This window comes from Coregonus clupeaformis, chromosome 24, assembly GCF_020615455.1.
Source record: "Coregonus clupeaformis isolate EN_2021a chromosome 24, ASM2061545v1, whole genome shotgun sequence".
In the NCBI taxonomy this organism is placed as follows: Eukaryota; Metazoa; Chordata; class Actinopteri; order Salmoniformes; family Salmonidae; genus Coregonus; species Coregonus clupeaformis.
The window spans coordinates 55,362,447-55,387,988 of NC_059215.1; the positions used below are offsets into that span (position 1 = coordinate 55,362,447).

General features: G+C 46.9%; 1 protein-coding gene across 1 annotated transcript in view; it reads left to right on the top strand.

Annotated features, from left to right (window-relative positions):
• Positions 1–5,284: 5,284 nt before the first annotated feature.
• Positions 5,285–25,542, top strand: part of LOC121537882 (zinc finger protein 385A-like) — a 150,458-nt gene continuing 130,200 nt past the window's right edge. The window contains exon 1 of the mRNA XM_041845517.2: positions 5,285–5,674. Coding sequence (XP_041701451.2) covers positions 5,665–5,674 — 10 coding nt within the window. The 5' untranslated portion in view covers positions 5,285–5,664. The remainder of the gene's footprint in view (positions 5,675–25,542) is intronic.

Here is a 25,542-nt window from a genome sequence, read left to right on the forward strand (position 1 = left end):
ACATACACCCACCCGCTCTCCCCCCTCTCACCCATGGGTGATGTGACAGAGGATCCTCATGCTCCTATTTCACCCTCTCTTCATGGCATCCATTAAAGCCGTGCACACACACACACACACACACACACACACGCCCCTGTACATTTGCGTTCGGACCATTGAGCCCAACAAGACCTGCAGTTGAATTTTTGATAGCAACAGTACTAATGAGGAAACTTTATCTGCCCTCTTCTGCTGACAGAGTCTGTGTCACAAATGGCACCATATTCCCTTTGTAGTGCACTTATGGGCCGCTATGGGCCCTGGTCAATAGTAGTGCACTATATAGGGACTGGGGTGCCATTTGGGACGTAGTTGGAGACACATGTACAGTGACAGGGACAGGGACTAAGACAGGTTACTGCCGTCCTGAGAATTGCAGGGAGGGATAGGCACGCACAGAGACATCATGACGACAACAGCTATTGTGCCAGATTGACTGCCCAGATCTCACATGCACTAAGACTGGACCAGGGACTCAATATGGACATCCATTGCATAGCTGGGATCAAGTTCCATTTCCAATTTCTGTGTCCCTATAGGCCAGAACTTAAACTGTTGCAGATAATGGATTTTCCCACACTGTACTTTCACACAGCAGCATGTCACAGAAGGAGCTACTTTCTGAAGTGTGTTTGGCTGGAGTTGAATTCTGTTCATTAGTGTTTAACGATATGTACAGGTAACTGCCAAAATAAAGGAAACACTTTAGTAAGCACTCACTAACTGTAAGTTGCTCTGTATAAGAGCGTCTGCTAAATGACTAAAATGTAAATGTAAATGTAAATGAGGGATACAAATTATATTGAAAGCAGGTGCTTCCACATTGGAATGGTTCCTGAGTTAATTAGGCAATTAACATCCCATCATGCTTAGAGTCATGTATAAAAATTCCCAGTTTCCCATTATTTTGGCTGCCATGGTTAGAAGAGATCTCAGTGACTATGAAAGAGGGGTCTCAAAGGAGCATAGGGGGTTTTAAAGGTGTGTGTGTGTGTCTCAGTCACCATATCTCAACCCAAATTAACACTTAGAGTGAGGGGTAAAAGTATTTGATCCCCTGCTAATTTTGTACGTTTGCCCACTGACAAAGAAATTATCAGTCTATAATTTTAATGGTAGGTTTAATTGAACAGTGAGAGACAGAATAACAACAATAAAATCCAGAAAAACGCATGTCAAAAATGTTATAAATGTATTTGCATTTTAATGAGGGAAATAAGTATTTGACCCCCTCTCAATCAGAAAGATTTCAGGCTCCCAGGTGTCTTTTATACAGGTAACGTGCTGAGATTAGGAGCACACTCTTAAAGGGAGTGCTCCTAATCTCAGTTTGTTACCTGTATAAAAGACACCTGTCCACAAAAGCAATCAATCAATCAGATTCCAAACTCTCCACCATGGCCAAGACCAAAGAGCTCTCCAAGGATGTCAGGGACAAGATTGTAGACATACACAAGGCTGGAATGGGCTACAAGACCATCGCCAAGCAGCTTGGTGAGAAGGTGACAACAGTTGGTGCGATTATTTGCAAATGGAAGAAACACAAAAGAACTGTCAATCTCCCTCGGCCTGGGGCTCCATGCAAGATCTCACCTCGTGGAGTTGCAATGATCATGAGAACCGTGAGGAATCAGCCCAGAACTACACGGGAGGATCTTGTCAATGATCTCAAGGCAGCTGGGACCATAGTCACCAAGAAAACAATTGGTAACATACTACGTTGTGAAGGACTGAAATCCTGCAGCGCCCGCAAGGTCCCCCTGCTCAAGAAAGTACATATACAGGGCCATCTGAAGTTTGCCAATGAACATCTGAATGATTCAGAGGAGAACTGGGTGAAAGTGTTGTGGTCAGATGAGACCAAAATCGAGGTCTTTGGCATCAACTCAACTCGCCGTGTTTGGAGGAGGAGGAAGTTGCCTCTGACCCCAAGAACACCATCCCCACCGTCAAACATGGAGGTGGAAACATTATGCTTTGGGGGTGTTTTTCTGCTAAGGGGACAGGACAACTTCACCGCATCAAAGGGACGATGGACGGGGCCATGTACTGTCAAATCTTGGGTGAGAACCTCCTTCCCTCAGCCAGGGCATTGAAAATGGGTCATGGATGGGTATTCCAGCATGACAATGACCCAAAACACATGGCCAAGGCAACAAAGGAGTGGCTCAAGAAGAAGCACATTAAGGTCCTGGAGTGGCCTAGCCAGTCTCCAGACCTTAATCCCATAGAAAATCTTTGGAGGGAGCTGAAGGTTCGAGTTGCCAAACGTCAGCCTCGAAACCTTAATGACTTGGAGAAGATCTTCAAAGAGGAGTGGGACAAAATCCCTCCTGAGATGTGTGCAAACCTGGTGGCCAACTACAAGAAACGTCTGACCTCTGTGATTGCCAACAAGGGTTTTGCCACCAGGTACTAAGTCATGTTTTGCAGAGGGGTCAAATACTTATTTCCCTCATTAAAATGCAAATCAATTTATAACATTTTTGACATGCGTTTTTCTGGATTTTTTTGTTGTTATTCTGACTCTCACTGTTCAAATAAACCTACCATTAAAATTATAGACTGATCATGTCTTTGTCAGTGGGCAAACGTACAAAATCAGCAGGGGATCAAATACTTTTTTCCCTCACTGTATGTGAGATTCTGGAGCGGCACCTGAGACAGCGTTTTCCAGCACCACAAACAAAACACCAAATTATGGAATTTCTCTTGGAAGAATTGTGTTGTATCCATCCAATAGAGTTCCTGACACTTGTAGAATCTATACCAAGGCACATTGAAGCTGTTCTGGTGGCTCGTGGTGGCCCAAATATCTTATTAAGACACTTTCTGTTGGTGTTTCCTTTATTTTGTCAGTTACCTGCATGTTGGTGTTATTTTAGTAGGCTATACTTAGAGCTGACATGGCAAGGTTCAGTGTGGTAGTAGTGGTTCGTTGGGATTTTTACATAAGCTTACATACTGTATGTTAGTCATATGTTAAAAGGTGCCGGTGTGAGTGAGAGTCTTTGCCTTAAGGTGGAGTATGAGCTGTGTGTGTATGTATCAAATGTGTGTGTGTGGCTCCTAATCTGTATGTGTGTTTACAGTCAAAGCTGTGTGTGTGTGTGTGTGTGTGGTGTTTGTGCTGTGTAATGCAGCAGTAAGGTATTCGAGATGTCAGGCAGACTCTTTAGTATTCACTCCAACATCTCTCTGACTCATACACACTGCCTGAGCCTGAGACAAGGAGAGAGGGAGAAGGAGGGAGAGAGTGGGGGAGGGAGAAGGAGGGAGAGAGTGGGGGAGGGAGAAGGAGGGAGAGAGTGGGGGAGGGAGAAGGGGGGTAGAGAGTGGGGGAGGGAGGAGGGAGAGAGTGGGGGGAGGGAGAAGGAGGGAGAGAGTGGGGGAGGGAGAAGGAGGGAGAAGGAGAGAGAGAGTGGAGGAAGGAGAAGGAGGGAGAGTGGGGGAGGGAGAGGACATGAGAAGAAGGAGAGGGGAGAGAGGGAGAGAGCCTGAGACATTGAGACAGGGAGGACTGGGAGAGGACAAGAGAAGAGGGAGAGGGGGAGAGAGGGAAGGTGAGGAAGAGAGACTGAGACAAGGAGAGGGGAAGGGGGGAGAGAGTGGGGGAGGGAGGAGGGAGAAAGTGGGGGAGGGAGAAGGAGGAGAGAGTGGGGGAGGGAGAAGGAGGGAGAAGGAGAGAGAGAGTGGGGGAGGGAGAAGGAGGGAGAGTGGGGTAGGGAGAGGACATGAGAAGAAGGAGAGGGGGAGAAAGGGAGAGAGCCTGAGACATTGAGACAGGGAGGACTGGGAGAGGACAAGAGAAGAGGGAGAAGGGGAGAGAGGGAAGGAGAGGAAGAGAGACTGAGACAAGGAGAGGGAAAGAGAGGGAGAGAGCCTGAGACATTGAGACAGGGAGGACTGGGAGAGGACAAGGGAGAGAGAGGGAGAGAGCCTGAGACATTGAGACAGGGAGGACAGGGAGAGGACAAGAGAAGATAAGGCACTGTAAAAGACAGACAGGCAGACAGGCAGGCAGACGTGTTTCTCTAGCTAGCCCTAGGCCACGTGTTTCAGTGTGTGTCTGTGTGTTTGCCACTGTGTGCTCTGTCCCAAAGGGGATACATTTTTTGACAGTTTTGGTAAGCCCTTCTTTTTAACTGCTCTGTCCCTTTTTAACCGCCAGTCCGCTTCTCAATGGTATCATGGCTCTGTGCTTCTGAATAGGTCTCCTCTCTCTCTCTCTCTCTCTCTCTCTCTCTCTCTCTCTCTCTCTCTCTCTCTGCCAAGCCTGTGACCCTCCTTCTTTCAGGGCAGATGTTGAGTAAGGGGTGACTGCATAGGTGACTTCTGAGTTTTGTTTCATCCGCTAGCAACGGGTTTTAATCTCTGCTCAGTTAGCTACTGCATTGCTATGGACTGCAATTAAACTCCCCCTCCATGCCACCATCTCTCTCTTTTCGTCTCGTTGCTCCCGGTCCTCTTGTCACTCCACGTCTCTTCATCCCTCTGTCAGTTTGCATTTTAGTTGAATCTCTGCCACTCCTTTTCCCGCTTCCTCCGCTATGTCGCTTTCTGTCATATCCTCCCCCTCTTCCTGTCCTTGGATGTCAATAGAACAGGGTGACAGAACGCGTAACCTGATAGGTTGACGGGTGAGAGGGAGAGAAATAGAGGAGAAAAATGTTCATCCTATAATAAGTCCACGGTCACATGGAGTAAAAGAACAGAGGGATGAGGGGGAGGGGCGATAAACTACAAGAGAAAGCAGCGGACGCAAGCCGACAAACATGCTGTTCATTCCACTGGAGAGAGGGGTGAGGAGAGAGGGGTAGGGGGCGGAGATGGAGAGAGAGGGACACGCATACTTTATTAGTCCAGTGCTGTCTCCTTCATGACTTACACTCTGCATGATGACAAGTGCCTGCCGCTGCTCCCATTGGTTGAGGCTGCCACCAATCAGAGCACACTTAGCACAGACATGTAAGGTTCCTTTAGGTTATACGCAACCCCAAAAGAGAGAGAGAAAGAGAGAGACCAGCTTGACACCAAGGCAATCCCATCTCAGAAATGTTCCCGCTGAACAGAAATAGCTTGTCATTTGTTTTTAGTTGGTGTTGGAGACCATTACATTTTCTGGCTTCTCTGGAGAAGAAGGTCTAGATCTAGCTACTTCTCATTCTGTGATTGGGTAGTTAGACTTTGGGTAGTAGCTCCCCCCTCACTTTTGTTTCTGACGCCCCCCAAACCCCTCATCCTCTCCGACTGTCCCCAGGCTTACCTGACACAACTGCACCAGTGTTACCTCCTCCTCCTCCTCCTCCTCCTCACAAACTGTTAGTCACCTGGTGAGGGCGGACACAAGACAAGGCGAGGGACAGACAGACAGCATGTGCAGTGGTAGCAGTAATAGCAGCAGCAGTCTCCCCTCACATTTAGTTCTGCTTTTCTGACTTGCCTGCTAGAGAGAGAAAGAGAGAGAGAGACAGAGAGAGAGAGAGAGAGAGAGAGAGAGAGAGAGAGAGAGAGAGAGAGCGGTGAAAGAAAACAATTTGGAGCCATTGTCCCCTTGGAGAAAAGGGAGAGACGGGGGAAACGAGGGAGCACTGTTAAACGAGAGGAGAAGGAAAAGTCAGGATGATTTTGGGTGAGTTGTTGTCGTTTATTTTCCTCTGCGGCTTGTTCTTTTTGGGGAGGTCAAATGTTCCTGTTGTATCATCATGCATCCATCAAAACTTGATTTATTGATCATAGTCTCATTCACTCAAAGTCTCAAATACGCTCAAGCTATCTGTTGTAGTGTTATTGAAGTGTTATTGAACACCAGCAAAAATGTAGCCTATGGATCATACTGAATTATTATCATTATAGTCATAATCAAAACCACATATTTGCTGTGTCAGACGGATAACAGGAGAGGTCAATGTGTGTTGGGTTGGCAGCATATCATTAAGAGGTGTTTGGTCACATGACATGACCATGCTTCAGCACTCTCCTCTCATGTCCTCTCATGTCCTGTCCTGTCCTCTCCTCTCCTCTCATGTCCTCTCATGTCCTGTCCTGTCGTCTCCTCTCCTCTCTTGTCCTCTTCTCTCCTCTCCTGTCCTCTCCTCTCCTCTCTTGTCCTCTTCTCTCCTGTCCTGTCCTCTCCTGTCCTCTTCTCTTCTCTCCTGTCCTCTTCTCTCCTGTCCTCTTCTCTTCTCTCCTGTCCTCTTCTCTTCTCTTCTCTCCTGTCCTCTTCTCTCCTGTCCTCTCCTCTCCTCTCCTGTCCTCTTCTCTCCTGTCCTCTTCTCTCCTGTCCTCTTCTCTCCTGTCCTCTTCTCTTCTCTCCTGTCCTCTTCTCTCCTGTCCTCTCTTCTCCTCTCCTCTCCTGTCCTCTTCTCTCCTCTCGAGTCCTCTCCTGTCCTCTTTTCTGCTGTCCTCTTCTCTTCTGTCCTCTCCTGTCCTCTTCTCTGCTGTCCTCTCCTGTCCTGTATGTCCTGCCGAGAGAGGTTGAGGTGAGAGAGAAGTTACAGATAACAGACTGTGATAGCGATACAGCTATGCATACTGCAACTATCCGGCACCAATAGTCAAGCATACAAAAACACGTAAGGGTTACATGTGAAGGTTGTTGGGTGTATACATCGTCACATATGAATGTCAACATTCTCCTTTAGTGCTCTAGGGTTCTTCAAATGATTTCATTTGCTCTTCTACCAAGATACATTTTGTGAGAAAATCTTATTGTGTATGCACAAGGCTGCGCCATACATACAGTTCAGTTTGTAGCTAGATACACCGACATGCAATTGCAATGCATTTGTAGCAAATGTGCTACACAGAATATACCGGCATTCAGCATGGTCTTGTTTAGTATTCCAGTCTCATAGTTCACACGTGGGTGAGGGAAGCCAGAAGCCGTCCTCCCAGTCTCTCTGCTGCTAGTCTGCCTGTACTAACTCTACTGCTGCTGCAGGGGACGAGAGCTCTGCTACTGCAACACTGGAAGTCACCATGCTTCATAGACTGGGTTTTATGTGTGTGTGTTGCAGGTAAACTGCTTGCTAGTATGAGGAAGAAGCATGTGTCAAAAATAGGTGTCACACTCTGGCTCCAGGACTTGTGTATTTGAGCCAGGGTGTATGTTGTTTTGTTGGGTTTTGGGTGATTGTTTATGTTTGCATGTCTGTCACGTTTATTTCTAGGTTGGGAGTTCTGTGTGTCTATTTCTAGGTCGTTGATTGGTGTCGTGTGACTCCCAATCGGAGGTAACGAGTGTCAGCTGTCGGCTCGTTATCTCTGATTGGGAGCCATATTTATTCGGTCTGTGTTTGCATATGGGTTGTGGGTTTTTGTTCCAAGTTCAGGCTTTGTCTCTGTTGGACTTCACTTTCGTCTTTTGTTTGTATTGACGTGCTTTTCGTATTAAAGTCATCATGTTCACTCCCACGCGCTGCGTATTGGTCCGCTTCCTCAGACGATCGTGACAGAAAAACCCACCATCAAAGGACCAAGCAGCGTGTCCAGGAGCAAAGAGACTGGACATGGGTGGAGGCGCCGGGTAAGGAGATCGAGAGGCTGGCGATGGCCCAGGTGGGCAAATCGTGGTCCTGGGAGGACATGCTCGGGGGCAAGGGACCTTGGGGGAAGATCAAGGCCCTGGCGAGAGAGGAGCATCGGCGGCAGCAGGTTTTTCGTCGGAAGGACGAGAGGCAACCCCAAGAAATTTTTTGGGGGGCACATGGCTTGAGCGGCTGGGCAGCAGGAGGCTGCCACAGGGAGAAAAGGAGAGAAGGCTAACGGAGTACGGGAGCCATTGGCGAGTAGAGGGAGGGAAGTGTTTGTGGGCACGGCGTGAAGGACTGATGTGTGTTGCCAGTCCGGTCCGGCCCGTTCCTGATCCTCGGTTGAGGCCAGTGGTGTGTGTTCCCGGTACGGACCGGCCTGTTCCTACTCCAAGCACCAGGTCCACGGTGTGCTACGCCAGACCGGAGCCGCTAGAGCCTTCCGCCAGACAGGAGCCGCTAGAGCCTTCCGCCAGACAGAATCATACACCAGCGATGGAATCAGCAGGAGCCGACGCAGCCCGTACAAGACTGGAAGCCCAGGTTCGGGTCCAGCAAGAGCAGCTCCTGCAGATGAGAACCGCCCTGCGGGAGGTGATGACCACTCTCCGAGGCTGGGGTCCGCCTCCACCGCCAGCCGCCCAGCCTGCACCGTCAGCCAGCCATGAGCAGCCAGATCCGTCAGCCAGCCATGAGCAGCCAGATCCGTCAGCCAGCCATGAGCAGCCAGATCCGTCAGCCAACCATGAGCAGCCAGATCCGTCAGCCAGCCATGAGCAGCCAGATCCGTCAGCCAGCCATGAGCAGCCAGATCCGTCAGCCAACCATGAGCAGCCAGATCCGTCAGCCAGCCATGAGCAGCCAGATCCGTCAGCCAGCCATGAGCAGCCAGATCCGTCAGCCAGCCATGAGCAGCCAGATCCGTCAGCCAGCGCACGAGCAGCCAGATCCGTCAGCCAGCCATGAGCAGCCGGATCCGCCAGAGCCGCCCAGCCAGGATCCGCCATGAGCCGTCCAGCCAGGATCTGCCAGAGCCGTTCAGCCAGGATCCGCCAGAGCCGTCCAGCCAGGATCCGCCAGAGCCGTCCAGCCAGGATCCGCCAGAGCCGTCCAGCCAGGATCCGCCAGAGCCGTCCAGCCAGGATCCGCCAGAGCCGTCCAGCCAGGATCTGCCAGAGCCGTTCAGCCAGGATCCGCCAGAGCCGTCCAGCCAGGATCCGCCAGAGCCGGCCCAGCCAGGATCCGCCAGAGCCGTCCAGCCAGGATCCGCCAGAGCCGTCCAGCCAGGATCCGCCAGAGCCGTTCAGCCAGGATCCGCCAGAGCCGCCCAGCCCGGATCCGCCAGGAGCCGTCCAGCCCGGATCCGCCAGCCAGCCAGGATCCGCCAGAGCCAGCCAGCCAGGATCCGCCATTCAGTCCGGAGCTGCCCCTTAGTCCGGTACTGCCCCTTAGTCCGGTGCTGCCCCTGAGTCCGGTGATGCCTCTTAGTCCAGTGCCGCCCATTAACCCAGTGGGGTGTAGTTGGGGGGTGGTAATGTGGAGGAGGCTAGGGAAGCGGGTGGTGACTAAGGTGGGATGGGGGAGCACGACCAGGGGCAGAACCGCCACCGTGGACAGACGCCACCCAGACCCTCCCTAGACTGTATGCTGGTGCGCCCGGAGTTCGCACCTTTGAGGGGGTACTGTCACACTCTGGCTCCAGGACTTGTGTATTTGAGCCAGGGTGTATGTTGTTTTGTTGGGTTTTGGGTGATTGTTTATGTTTGCATGTCTGTCACGTTTATTTCTAGGTTGGGAGTTCTGTGTGTCTATTTCTAGGTCGTTGATTGGTGTCGTGTGACTCCCAATCGGAGGTAACGAGTGTCAGCTGTCGGCTCGTTATCTCTGATTGGGAGCCATATTTATTCGGTCTGTGTTTGCATATGGGTTGTGGGTTTTTGTTCCAAGTTCAGGCTTTGTCTCTGTTGGACTTCACTTTCGTCTTTTGTTTGTATTGACGTGCTTTTCGTATTAAAGTCATCATGTTCACTCGCAACGCTGCGCATTGGTCTGCTCATTTTCAAGACGATCGTGACAATAGGTCTTTTTTGTGTGTGTTGTGTCGTAAGAGACGCTGTGTGTGTGGGGTCTTTGAGCTGCACTGTGTGTGTGTATGTGTGTGTTGCTATGTGCTCTGGCTCGGGAGAGGCCACATTGTTTAACGCATGCCTGGGCTGATTCAACAGCAGCTAGCTACCGCTCCTCTCCTCCACCCCTCTCCTCAACTCTCCCTCTTCTCTGCTCCCCCTCTCCACTCCTCTTCTCCGCTCCCCCTCTTCACTCCTCTGCTCCACTCCTCTGCTCTTCTCCTCCGCTCCTCTCCTCCCCCTCTCCGCTCCTCTGCTCCCCCTCTCCGCTCCTCTGCTCCCCACCAGGCATGTTTTTCAAGAAGACAGTAATGATTATAGGGAGTTATGTCGTCTGAGGTGTGTGTGTGTGTGTGTGTGTGTGTCCTCATAATGCGTACATATCAAATCAAATCAAATCAAATTTTATTGGTCACATGCGCCGAATACAACAAGTGCAGACATTACAGTGAAATGCTTACTTACAGCCCTTAACCAACAGTGCGTTTATTTTAAACAAAAAAAGTAAGAATAAAACAACAACAAAAAAAAAAGTGTTGAGAAAAACAAAGAGCAGAAGTAAATAAAGTGACAGTAGGGAGGCTATATATACAGGGGGGTAACGGTGCAGAGTCAATGTGGGGGCACCGGCTAAGTTGAGGTAGTTGAGGTAATATGTACATGTGGGTAGAGTTAAAGTGACTATGCATAAATACTTAACAGAGTAGCAGCAGCGTAAAAAGGATGGGGTGGGGGGCAGTGCAAATAGTCCGGGTAGCCATGATTAGCTGTTCAGGAGTCTTATGGCTTGTGGGTAGAAGCTGTTGAGAAGTCTTTGGACCTAGACTTGGCACTCCGGTACCGCTTGCCGTCGCGGTAGCAGAGAGAACAGTCTATGACTAGGGTGGCTGGAGTCTTTGACAATTTTGAGGGCCTTCCTCTGACACCGCCTGGTATAGAGGTCTTGGATGGCAGGGAGCTTTGCCCCAGTGATGTACTGGGCCGTACGCACTACCCTCTGTAGTGCCTTGCGGTCAGAGGCCAAGCAGTTGCCATACCAGGCGGTGATGCAACCAGTCAGGATGCTCTCGATGGTGCAGCTGTAGAATTTTTGAGGATCTGAGGACCCATGCCAAATCTTTTTAGTCTCCTGAGGGGGAATAGGCTTTGTCGTGCCCTCTTCACGACTGTCTTGGTGTGCTTGGACCATGATAGTTCGTTGGTGATGTGGACACCAAGGAACTTGAAGCTCTCAACCTGTTCCACTACAGCCCCGTCGATGAGAATGGGGCGTGCTCAGTCCTCTTTTTTTTCCTGTAGTCCACAATCATCTCCTTTGTCTTGGTCACGTTGAGGGAGAGGTTGTTGTCCTGGCACCACACGGCCAGATCTCTGACCTCCTCCCTATAGGCTGTCTCATCGTTGTCGGTGATCAGGCCTACCACTGTTGTGTCGTCGGCAAACTTAATGATGGTGTTGGAGTCGTGCCTGGCCATGCAGTCATGGGTGAACAGAGAGTACAGGAGGGGACTGAGCACGCACCCCTGAGGGGCCCCGTGTTGAGGATCAGTGTGGCAGATGTGTTGTTACCTACCCTTACCACCTGGGGGCGGCCCGTCAGGAAGTCCAGGATCCAGTTGCAGAGGGAGGTGTTTAGTCCCAGGATCCTTAGCTTAGTGATGAGCTTAGAGGGCACTATGGTGTTGAATGCTGAGCTGTAGTCAACGAATAGCATTCGCACGTAGGTGTTCCTCTTGTCCAGGTGGGAAAGGGCAGTGTGGAGTGCGATAGAGATTGCATCATCTGTGGATCTGTTGGGGCGGTATGCAAATTGGAGTGGGTCTAGGTTTCTGGGATTATGCTGTTGATGTGAGCCATGACCAGTCTTTCAAAGCACTTCATGGCTACAGACGTCAGTGCCACGGGTCGGTAGTCATTTAGGCAGGTTATCTTAGAGTTCTTGGGCACGGGGACTATGGTGGTCTGCTTGAAACATGTTGGTAGTGTTCACATAGTGTCTTAGTGAACATGTTATATCTGTCTGATACAGTTGAAGTCGGAAGTTTACATACACTTAGGTTGGAGTCATTAAAACTCGTTTATCAACCACTCCACAAATTTCTTGTTAACAAACTATAGTTTTGGCAAGTCGGTTAGGACATCTACTTTGTGCATGACACAAGTCATTTTTCCAACAATTGTTTACAGACAGATTATTTCACTTTCAATTCCAGTGGGTCAGAAGTTTATATACATTAAGTTGACTGTGCCTTTAAACAGCTTAGAAAATTCCAGAAAATGATGTCATGGCTTTAGAAGCTTCTGATAGGCTAATTAACATCATTTGAGACAATTGGAGGTGTACCTGTGGATGTATTTCAAGGCCTACCTTCAAACTCAGTGCCTCTTTGCTTGACATCAGGTGAAAATCAAAAGAAATCAACCAAGACCTCAGAAAAAGATTTGTAGACCTCCACAAGTTTGGTTCATCCTAGGGAGCAATTTCCAAACACCTGAAGGTACCACGTTCATCTGTACAAACAATAGTACGCAAGTATAAACACCATGGGACCACGCAGCCGTCAATCCGCTCAGGAAGGAGACGCGTTCTGTCTCCTAGAGATTAACGTACTTTGGTGCGAAAAGTGCAAATCAATCCCAGAACAACAGCAAAGGATCTAGTGAAGATGCTGGAGGAAACAGGTACAAAAGTATCTATATCCACAGTAAAATGAGTCCTATATCGACATAACCTGAAAGGCTGCTCAACAAGGAAGAAGCCACTGCTCCAAAACCGCAATGAAAAAGCCAGACTACAGTTTGCAACTGCACATGGGGACAAAGATCGTACCTTTTGGAGAAATGTCCTCTGGTCTGATGAAACAAAAATAGAACTGTTTGGCCATAATGACCATTGGTGTGTTTGGAGGAAAAAGGGGGTTGCTTGCAAGCCGAAGAACACCATCCCAACCGTGAAGCACGGGGGTGGCAGCATCATGCTGTGGGGTGCTTTGCTGCAGGAGGACTGGTGCACTTCACAAAATAGATGGCATCATGAGGAAGGACAATTATGTGGATATATTGAAGCAACATCTCAAGACATCAGTCAGGAAGTTAAAGCTTGGTCGCAAATGGGTCTTCCAAATGGACAATGACCCCAAGCATACTTCCAAAGTTGTGGCAAAATGGCTTAAGGACAACAAAGTCAAGGTATTGGAGTGGCCATCACAAAGCCCTGACCTCAATCCTATAGAACATTTGTGGGCAGAACTGAAAAAGCGTGTGCGAGCAAGGAGGCCTACAAACGTGACTCAGTTAAACCAACTTTGTCAGGAGGAATGGGCCAAAATTCACCCAACTTATTGTGGGAAGCTTGTGGAAGACTACCCGAAACGTTTGACCCAAGTTAAACAATTTAAAGGCAATGCTACCAAATACTAATTGAGTGTATCTAAACTTATGACCCACTGGGAATGTGATGAAAGAAATAAAAGCTGAAATAAATCATTCACATTCTTAAAATAAAGTGGTGATCCTAACTGACCTAAGACAGGGAATTTTTACTAGGATTAAATGTCAGGAATTGTGAAAAACTGAGTTTAAATGTATTTGGCTAAGGTGTATGTAAACTTCCGACTTCAACTGTACGTTTTGTCTCTAGTTCTAATGTACCGTCTGAGTATTTGTAGCTTCTCCTTTCTGAAAGAGGGAATTTTTGTATGTTTGTTTGTTTGTGTGTTTGTGTGCGTGTGTGTGAATCTTTGTGGTTAGCGGGCTCTGCTTTAAGCAGCTGGATAGAGAATAGTGACAGACAGAGTACCTGACGACTGCCTCATTTAAAAGTCAGACGAAACAGACTGCGGTGTGTGTGTGTGTGTGTGTGTGTATGTGTCTGTGTGTAGGCATGCGTGCGTGTCACGTTGTGTGTGAGTGGATCACTAGAGGCCCAGCTAAATGAGGTTGAAACAGAACGTGTTAAGAGCATCATTAACCCTCTAACTACGGCTGTCTCACTCCAGACTAACTGCTCTGATCTGGACGTGGAACTGTCTGCTTGATGATGTCACAACTCTACTCATCACCAGTATGTTTGAATTCTATTCTATTAAACTCCATGATACTCTATTCTATTTTGATCACCTATATAGTAGTGTGTTCATTTCATTGTTGCCATTAGATTATGAAACATATATCACACTTAAACAAGCTAAATATCCGACATTGATTTATCATTAATATGTAATAGCCTAGTGTGATAGGCCTATAATAGCTTGCATGCTGTGTATGTGTGAGGTTCTGTGAGGACATCAGTATGGTGTCATGCGGTGCAAATGGACCAGAATGAAAGGATGTGTCCCAGATGACACACTATTTTCTACATAGTGCACTACTTTTGACCAGAGCCCTATGGGCCCTATGGACCCCGGTCAAACGTAATGCGCTATATAGGGAATAGTGTGCCATTTGGGATGGAAACAAAATGCTCTTACAGGGTGATAATGCACCTCTGAGATGCTGGACCTGAAGGGTTTTTATCACGGCCTGTGAAATCTCCACTATCATCACGGATGAGGCTGAACTGGCAAAATAACCAGACTCCATCATCTTGCTGTCGATTGTATCTCAACTGTTTCATTCATGATTGTTTGTCTTGTGTATCTTACAGTTTTGTGTCAAGACATTTAAATTTTTCCTGGGTAACATTCGGCTCTGTTTGAATGGTGATTTGGCTGTTTTGACATTTCTGTCGTTTTAGCGGTGAAAAGGCTAATGTCATTATTATGACCTTTACCAGTACTACTCTGCTGCACCGTCTGGTCTTGTGATTTATCCCTGATATCATGATTCAGATATCAGTCTGTTTAGCTCTGATAACATATCTGTACGACAGGGTGACACATTTCATTAGACAAGATAGGAAATATAAATCAAAATGTGTGTGTAGTACAGTGTGTGTGTGTGTGTGTGTGTGTGTATAGTACAGCGTGTATGTGTGTGTAGTACAGCGTGTATGTGTGTAGTACAGTGTGTGTGTGTGTGTGCAGCGTGTATGTGTGTGTGTTAGAGTGTATGTGTGTGTAGTACAGTGTGTATGTGTGTGTTCTCCTACACATATATCTATGCCCTTGATGTTCTACTACACATACCTATGCCCTTGGTGTTCTACATGCTGTATATCTATCATAGGTCTCTTTGTTAAACGTCAGGGTCCCTGGCACAGAGCTCTTTGGCCATAGTGACGGTGCTGACAGTCCTGATGCTGATAATAGCAGTGAATCTGCCAGCCATACACCACACCAAGGTCATGTTCATTACGGCACACCGAAGCAAAACGTTTTGCAATAAAGTAAAAATGAGCTTTTGTTATTGTACAATTTCCGTTTCAGTGCCGTTTTCTTCCGTTTGGTGCCTAATGAATACGGCCGACGGTCCACTGTATATGCAACCGTAGGCTACTTTTCTCTATCTCTGTCGCACTTCCTGTTCTCTCCTGTCATCGCTGTCTCTCCTCTGGGCTGTGCTGCACCACGCACCAACCATGGGGATCTGGAGCTGCTGCTACTTTCAACTAGACAGAGAACAGAGGAGGGGAGGAGAGGATGGGGGGACGGAGGAGGTGAGGAGGAGGACATTACAACTGCAGCCTATAATAGGTAACATGATCACTGGGCTCACTGGACTCCTCCTGATGCAGTGGTGACACCCAGCCTATTCATTCTGGCTCTAGATATATTGTGGTCAGATCAGATGCCACATCCCCCACTGACTGCACCTGGGGGCCTGAGGCTTCATCCCCCACTGACTGCACCTGGGGGCCTGATGCTTCATCCCCCACTGACTGCACCTGGGGGCCTGATGCTTCATCCCCCACTGACTGCACCTGGGGGCCTGATGCTTCATCCCCCACTGACTGCACCTGGGGGCCTGGGGCTACATCCCCCACTGACTGCACCTGGGGGCCTGATGCTTCATCCCCCACTGACTGCACCTGGGGGCCTGATGCTTCATCCCCCACTGACTGCACCTGGGGGCCTGATGCTTCATCCCCCACTGACTTCACCTGGGGGCCTGATGCTTCATCCCCACTGACTTCACCTGAGGGGCCTGATGCTTCATCCCCCACTGACTGCACCTGGGGGCCTGATGCTTCATCCCCCACTGACTGCACCTGGGGGCCTGATGCTTCATCCCCCACTGACTGCACCTGGGGGCCTGATGCTTCATCCCCCACTGACTGCACCTGGGGGCCTGAGGCTTCATCCCCCACTGACTGCACCTGGGGGCCTGATGCTTCATCCCCCACTGACTTCACCTGTGGTCCTGAGGCTACTAGTAAGGTTCCGCCTCGTAGACAACCATATTGTTTGATAGGCCTTGTTCAAAACTCTTACAAAGAAAGGTGCCATTTAGAAGGGTTTGAGGGTTCTCCGTTGGGTGAAAAGGTTCTACCTATAACCAAAAAGGGTTCTCTTACAGAGACAGCTGTAGAACCCTTTATGGTTATAGGTAGCACCTTCTTTTCCTAGAGTGTGGTCCAGTCTGTGGTTCAGAAAGATGCAGAATACTGCAGTATATTTGGGCATATTTAGCTACAAGTCGGTGCTATCTTCTCTGTCCGGGTGTCTGGTGGAGTCAGAGCCTTGCTTCAGCTCAAGGATGTTCACTGTGCTGCATGTCTATCTACTGTAAGGATATGCTATTAGAAACTTGGTGGCCATGGGCCCTGTGTTATGTGATTACAGTTGATCCTCTGAGGCCTCCGTAGTTCATGTTATGTTGAGAACACGGCTAAATAAAGCAGATTTTATAATACTTGATGGTCAGTCATCAGTCACTCATTTCAACTGCCTAACGGCCCACCAGGCAGAACACTGGCTCTCTATCACACACTATTCTGGTTTATTGTATAACATTCTATTACAATGATATTGGCTAAATTGGTCTCTTCTTTTCAAAGGGTTGAATTCTTAATATTTTTGAATCTGTTCTGTGACATAGTGCTGGATGGTTTATTAATTCTCCATTGCAAATTGACCTCCCTCACCGCCTCTCTGTCAGGTGACTGTGCTCCCCTTGAGAAGATGGATTCACTTTATGATCATTAGAATACATCTCTCTATCTAACCTATGGGCGCTTCATCTCTGAACGATGATACTGTGCCGTAGGTGTATCGCGCACGTGTGTGTGTGCGTGCGTGCGTGCGTGTGTGTGTGTGCGCTTTTGCGTCCAGGGCTCTCTCTTCTCATGTCAGTGGTGGGCTGCTTAGATTGATCCCACATCACTCAGGTCTCTTTCTCCTCCCCCCTCCTCTCCCCTCCCCTCCTCCATTAGTTTACATTGTAGTGACTTTTTTGTGTGTTGTGAAGTGTGTGTGTGTGTGGGGGTACTGTGTGTGTGTGTGTTGTGAGGGTGGTGGAGGGGGGTTGGGGAGCATTGTGTGTGTGTGTGTGTTGTGAGGTGGTGGGGGGTGGTATTGTGTGTGTGTGTTGTGAGGTGGTGGAGAGGGGGGGTATTGTGTGTGTGTGTGTGTGTTGTGAGGTGGTGGGGGGGGGGGGTATTGTTGTAAGCTCTCTAGACTGCAATTCCCAGGTGACTTTTAGCTCCACAGCCCCTGCAGCCTGTCCTAGTGTGTGTGTGTACCAGCCCCTGCAGCCACAGTGAATGCACTAATGTGAGCCACCATAAGAACAGGCAGGTGCAGCTACGCTATGCTTCACAGAGCACCACTATTATACTAATGTTACAGAAGAAGAGGCATACCGCCCCAACAGATCCACAGATGATGCAATCTCTATTGCACTCCACACTTTCCCACCTGGACAAGAGGAACACCTACGTGAGAATGCTATTCATTGACTACAGCTCAGCATTCAACACCATAGTGCCCTCAAAGCTCATCACTAAGCTAAGGATCCTGGGACTAAACACCTCCCTCTGCAACTGGATCCTGGACTTCCTGACGGGCCGCCACCAGGTGGTAAGGGTAGGTAACAACACATCCGCCACACTGATCCTCAACACGGGGGCCCACTCAGGTGCGTGCTCAGATCCCCCTCCTGTACTCCCTGTTCACCCATGACTGCATGGCCAGGCACGACTCCAACACCATCATTAAGTTTGCCGACGACACAACAGTGGTAGGCCTGATCACCGACAACGATGAGACAGCCTATGGGGAGGGAGGTCAGAGAACCTGTGCCGTGTGGTGCCAGGATAACAACCTCTCCCTCATAGTGACCAAGACAAAGGGAGATGATTGTGGACTACAGGAAAAAAAAGGACTGAGCACGCCCCCATTCTCATTGACGGGGCTGTAGTGGAACAGGTTGAGAGCTTCAAGTTCCTTGAGTGTCCACATCACCAACGAACTATCATGGTCCAAACACACCAAGACAGTCGTGAAGAGGGCACGACAAAGCCTATTCCCACTCAGGAGACTGAAACGATTTGGCATGGGTCCTCAGATCCTCAAAAAATTATACAGCTGCACCATCGAGAGCATCCTGACTGGTTGCATCACCGCCTGGTATGGCAACTGTTCGGCCTCCGACCTGCAAGGCACTACAGAGGGTAGTGCGATGGCCCATTGTACATCACTGGGGGCTTCCCTGCCATCCAGGACCTCTATACCAGGCGGTGTCAGAGGAAGGCCCTCAAAATTGTCAAAGACTCCAGCCACCCTAGTCATAGACTGTTCTCTCTGCTACCGCACGGCAAGCGGTACGCGAGTAAGTCTAGGTCCAAAAGACTTCTCAACAGCTTCTACCCCCAAGCCATAAGACTCCTGAACATCTAATCATGGCTACCCGGACTATTTGCACTGCCCCCCACCCCCCACCCCATCTTTTTACGCTCCTGCTACTCTGTTAATTATTTATGCATAGTCACTTTAACTCTACCCACATGTACATATTACTTCAACTACCTCAACTAGCCGGTGCCCCCACACATTGACTCTGCACTGGTACCCCCCTGTATATATAGCCTCCCTACTGTTATTTTATTTTACTTCTGCACTTTTTTTCTCAACACTTTTTTGTTGTTGTTTTATTTTACTTTTTTATACAATTTGATTTGATTTGATTTGAGAACAGGCAGGTGCAGCTACGCTATGCTTCACAGAGCACCACTATTACACTGATGGTACAGAAGAACAGGCAGGTGCAGCTACACTGTGCTTCACAGAACACCACTATTACACTGATGGTACAGAAGAACAGGCAGGTGCAGCAACGCTATGCTTCACAGAACACCACTATTACACTGATGGTACAGAAGAACAGGCAGGTGCAGCTACACTGTGCTTCACAGAGCACCACTATTACAATGATGGTACAGAAGAACAAGCAGGTGCAGCTACACTATGATTCAAAGAGCACCACTATTACACTGATGGTACAGAATAACAGGCAGGTGCAGCTACACCATGCTTCACAGAGCACCACTATTACACTGATGGTGTGTGGTTGTTTGTGCAGTCCTCATGTTGACTCTGAGCTGTATCAGACGCCATGCTTCTGTTTGTGTTTGTGCACATTGGCATCAATATTGATATCCCAATATAATAATCAGGATCCAGAATCCAGAGACCAGAGAGGATACCATAATCAACATCTCTTTGTTGTTGTGTATACTGACATCAGTGTTGATACAGATAGTACTTCCAAATAACAGACAGTAGAGACTCAGGTTCTGTTCCAAATGGCACACTATTCCCTATTTGGGCCCATAGTGCTCTGGTCAAAAGTAGTGCACTATATATGGAATAGGGTGCCATTTGGGACACAACCCCAGATAACATTGTTCTGATTGAACATGACTTGTTTCATTCCAATAGTACTAGCGACCTCAGTCAACACTGGATGTAATAACATTCTTCGCATGCAGCAACCAAGCATGCTTGAATGAAACTGCATTAGTGTTCCTCTTTTTAATTCACTTTAAAAACATGCACCCTTGCAGCCCAAGAATGTTGTTTTTGAATAGGGACCTACAGCAGGGGTGTGTGTGTGTGTGTGTGTGTGTTTGCGCGCGTGCGTGTATGCGTGCGTGTCTGTCTGTGTGTCTCTGTCCGTGTTCTCAATTTGGGTTCACATTCCACATATCTCAACATTGCCATTTTAAAGAGTCCCATTTATCCATCATCTTATTATAGCCATGTAGAAATGTGCTGTTAGGTGAATGATGATGAATAACAGTTTTTAAACATCAGTGGTTTATTAAAAGGTTGAGGTTGAGCTAAAGGAAAAGTCTATTTATGTGTGCTCTGAGGAAGAGAGGTATTCTGAGGAAGAGATCAAGATAGGTATTCTGAGGAAGAGAGGAAGAGAGGTATTCTGAGGAAGAGAGGAAGAGAGGTATTCTGAGGAAGAGAGGTATTCTGAGGAAGAGAGGTATTCTGAGGAAGAGAGGAAGAGAGGTATTCTGAGGAAGAGAGGTATTCTGAGGAAGAGAGGTATTCTGAGGAAGAGAGGAAGAGAGGTATTCTGAGGAAGAGAGGGAGATGTTCTGATGAAGAGGTATTCTGAGGAAGAGAGGTATTCTGAGGAAGAGAGGAAAGGAAATTCATGCGAGTGTTGTTGAGATAGATATAGATATAGATAGGGTTTCACACAGACCAGGAGAAAATAAATTCACCTTGTAACACGGCCATGTTCAGTTCATGGTGACATAGATGGGGGAGGAGAGATGAGGGAGAGGTGGTGTTGGAGGGAGCGATAGAAGGAGAGCGAGAGATTGAGGGAGGGGAGGAGGGGAGTAGGGGAGGAGTGGAGGTTGAGGGAGTGATAGATGGTTTGATGAAGAATGCAAAAACCTAAGAAAGAAATTGAGAAACCTATCCAACCAAAAACATAGAGACCCAGAAAACCTGAGCCTACGCCTTCACTATGGTGAATCACTAAAACAATACAGAAATACACTACGGAAAAAGAAGGAACAGCATGTCAGAAATCAGCTCAATGTAATTGAAGAATCCATAGACTCTAACCACTTCTGGGAAAATTGGAAAACACTAAACAAACAACAACACGAAGAGCTATCTATCTAAAACTGAGATTTTGTATGGGTAAACCACTTCTCCAATCTTTTTGGCCCTATAACAGAGAACAAACAGCAAAAAAATATACATGATCAAATGCAAATCTTAGAATCAACTATTAAAGACTACCAGAACCCACTGGATTCTCCAATTACTGAATGAACTACAGGACAAAATACAAACCCTCCAACCCAAAAAGTCCTGTGTGTTGATGGTATCCCTCAATGAAATGATAAAATATACAGACCACAAATTTCAATTAGCTATCACTTAAATCTCTTTAACATCATCCCTTAGCTCTGCATCTTTCAATATTTGGAACCAAGGACTGATCGACCCCAATCCACAAAAAGGGAGGACAAATTTGACCCCCAATAACTACCGTGGGATATGCGTCAACAGCAACCTTGGGAAAATCCTCTGCATTATCATTAACAGCAGACTAGTTCATTTCCCTCAGTGAAAACAATGTACCAAGCAAATGTCAAATTGGCTTTTACCAAATTACACGTACGACAGACCACGTATTCACCCTGCACACCCTAATTGACAAACAAACAAACCAAAACAAAGGCAAAGTCTTCTCATGCTTTGTTGATTTCTAGCTTTTGACTCAATTTGGCATGAGGTCTGCTATACAAATTGATGGAAAGTGGAGTTGGGGGAAAACATACGACATTATAAAATCCATGTACTACAAACAACAAGTGTGCGGTTAAAATTGGCAAAAAACACACACATTTCTTTCCACAGGGCAGTGGGGTGAGACAGGGATGCAGTTTAAGCCCCACCTCTTCAACATATATATAAAAGCGAATTGGCAGGGGCACTAGAACAGTCTGCAGCACCCGGCCTCACCCTACTAGAATCTGAAGTCAAATGTCTTCTGTTTGCTGATGATCTGGTGCTTCTGTCACCATCCAAGGAGGGGCCTACAGCAGCACCTAGATCTTCAGCACAGATTCTGTCAGACCTGGGCCCTGACAGTAAATCTCAGTAAGACAAAAATAATGGTGTTCCAAAAAAGGTCCAGTTGCCAGGACCACAAATACAAATTCCATCTAGACACCGTTGCCCTAGAGCACACAAAAAACTATACATACCTCGGCCTAAACATCAGCGCCACAGGTAACTTCACAAAGCTGTGAGCGATCTGAGAGACAAGGCAAGAAGGGCCTTTACACCATCAAAAGGAACATAAAATTTGTGACATACCAATTAGGATCCTAGCTAAAAATACTTGAATCAGTCATAGAACCCATTGCGCTTTATGGTTCTGAGGTCTGGGGTCCGCTCACCAACCCGAGTGGCGAGTGGTCTGTGGGCACTGCATCGCAGTGCTAGCTGTGCCACTAGAGATCCTGGTTCGAATCCAGGCTCTGCTGTAGCCGGCCGCAACCGGAGACCAATGGGGCGCGCGCACAATGGCCCAGCGTCGTCCAGGGTAGGGGAGGAATGGCCGGCAGGAGGTAGTTCAGTTGGTAGAGCATGGCGTTTGCTCAACGCCAGGGTTGAGGTTCGATTCCCATGGGGTATGAAAATTAAAAAGAATAATGTATGCCCTAACTGTAAGTCGCTCTGGATAAGAGCGTCTGCTAAATGATGTAAATGTAATGTAAAAATGTAATTCACAAAATGGGACAAACACCAAATTGAGACTCTGCATGCAGAATTCTGCAAAAACATCCTCCGTTTACAACGTAAAACACCAAATAATGCATGCAGAGCAGAATTAGGCCAATACCCGCTAATTATCAAAATCCAGAAAAAGAGCCGTTAAATTCTATAACCACTTAAAAGGAAGCGATTCCCAAACCTTCCATAACAAAGCCATCACCTACAGAGAGATGAACTTGGAGAAGAGTCCCTAAGTAAGCTTGTCCTGGGGCTCTGTTCTACAAACACAAACAGACCCCACACAGCCCCAGGACAACAACAACAACAACAACAACACAATTAGACCCAACCAAATAATGAGAAAACAAAAAGAGAATTACTTGACACATTGGAAAGAACAAACAAAAAAACAGAGCAACTAGAATGCTATTTGGCCCTAAACAGAGAGTACACAGTGGCAGAATACCTGACCACTGATGCTGCCAAACTCAAGGAAAGCTTTGACTATGTACAGACTCAGTGAGCATAGGCCTTGCTATTGAGAAAGGCCGCCGTAGGCAGACCACACTCTCAGAGAAGACAGGAAGGTGCACTGCCCACAAAATGAGGTGGAAACTGAGCTACCTCCTAACCTCCTGCCAAATATATGACCATATTAGAGACACATATTTCCCTAAGATTACAGCGATCCACAAAGAATTCGAAAAACAAACCCAATTTTGATAAACTCCCTTATCTACTGGGTGAAAAAACCACAGTGTGCCATCACAGCTGCAAGATTTGTGACCTGTTGCCACAAGAAAGGGCAACCAGTGAAGAACAAACATCATTGTAAATACAACCCATATTTATGTTTATTTATTTTTCCCATTTGTACTTTAACTATTTGCACATTGTTACAACACTGTATATATACATAATATGACATTTGAAATGTCTTTATTCTTTTGAAACTTCTGAGTGTAATTTTTACTGTTAATATTTATTGTTTATTTCACTTTTGTTTACTATCTACTTCACTTGCTTTGGCAATGTTAACACACGTTTCCCATGCCAATAAAGCCCTTAAATTGAAATTGAATTGAATTGAGAGAGGGGTACATGCGTAAGCAGCAACTTGGGAAAGGTTTTGTGTAGCATTTTGAACCTTTCTTCAAGAAAGAAATGTAATAAGTAAATGTCAAATTGGCTTTCTCCCAAACCATTGCACTCCTGACCATATATACACCTTACACACACTAATTAATAAACACGTCCACCAAAAAAAAGACCGCAAAATCTTTGCTTGCTTTATTGACTTTAAAAAAGCATTCGACTCTATTTGGCACGAAGGGCTATTCTTCAAAATTCTCCAAAGTGGGCTTGGTGGTAAGGTGTATGACTTAGTAAAATGTATGTACACAGAAAACAAGTGTGCAATAAAAATAAAAAACCAAAGAACATAATTATTTTCGCAACGTCGAGGTGTGAGACAAGGCTGCAGTTTGAGTCCAATCCTTTTCAACATTTATTTAAATTAATTAACAGACATGTTGGACCATTCTGCAGCCCCAGGACTCACACTATTTGAAACAGAGGTATAATACCTGCTATATGGTGATGATTTGGTTCTTCTATCACCAACCAAAGAAGGTCTTCAACAGAACCTTAACATTGTAGAGCAATATATTCATAATTGGGCCCTGGAAGTAAATTTCAAAGAAACGAAAATATCAAGATTTTCCAGAAAAAACCCAGATGTCAGAAACACAAATATAAATTCACCCTGAACAACACCATAATTAAACACTATAAAAATTACTCATACAGTTGAAGTCGGAAGATTACATACACCTTAGCCAAATACATTTAAACTCAGTTTTTCACAATTCCTGACATTTAATCCTAGTAAAACTTCCCTGTCTTAGGTCAGTTAGGATCACCACTTTATTTTAAGAATGTGAAATGTCAGAATCATAGTAGAGAGAATGATTTATTTCAGCTTTTATTTCTTTCATCACATTCCCAGTGGGTCGGAAGTTTACATACACTCAATTAGTATTTGGTAGCATTGCCTTTAAATTATTTAACTTGGGTCAAACGTTTCGGGTAGCCTTCCACAAGCTTCCCATAATGAGTTGGGTGAATTTTTGGCCCATTGCTCCTGACAGAGTCAGGTTTGTAGGCCTCCTTGCTCGCAACACGCTTTTCAGTTCTGCCCACAAATGTTCTATAGGATTGAGGTCAGGGCTTTGTGATGGCCACTCCAATACCTTGACTTTGTTGTCCTTAAGCCATTTTGTCACAACTTTGGAAGTATGCTTGGGGTCATTGTCCATTTGGAAGACCAATTTGCAACAAAGTTTTATCTTCCTGACTGATGTCTTGAGATGTTGCAATATATCCACATAATTTTCCTTCCTCATGATGCCATCTATTTTGTGAAGTGCACCAGTCCCTCCTGCAGCAAAGCACCCCCACAGCATGATGCTGCCACCCCCGTGCTTCACGGTTGGGATGGTGTTCTTCGGCTTGCAAGCCTTCCCCTTTTTCCTCCAAACATAACGATGGTCATTATGGCCAAACAGTTCTATTTTTGTTTTATCAGACAAGAGTACCTTTCTCCAAAAAGTATGATCTTTGTCCCCGTGTGCAGTTGCAAACCATAGTCTGTCTTTTTTATAGCGGTTTTGGAGCAGTGGCTTCTTCCTTGCTGAGCGGCCTTTCAGGTTATGTCGAAAAGACTTGTTTTACTGTGGATATAGATACTTTTGTACCTGTGTCCTCCAGCATCTTCACAAGGTCCTTTGCTGTTGTTCTGGGATTGCTTTGCACTTTTCGCACCAAAGTACGTTAATCTCTAGGAGACAGAATGCGTCTCCTTCCTGAGAGGTATGATGGCTGCGTGGTCCCATGGTGTTTATACTTGCGTACTATTGTTTGTACTGATGAACGTGGTACCTTCAGGCGTTAGGAAATTGCTCCCAAGGATGAACCAGACTTGTGGAGGTCTACAATTCTTTTTCTGAGGTCTTGGCTGATTCTTTTAATTTTCCCATGATGTCAAGCAAAGAGGCACTGAGTTTGAAGGTAGGCCTTGAAATACATCCAAAGGTACACCTCCAATTGACTCAAATGATGTCAATTAGCCTATCAGAAGCATCTAAAGCCATGACATCATTTTATGTAATTTTCCAAGCTGTTTAAAGGCACAGTGAACTTAGT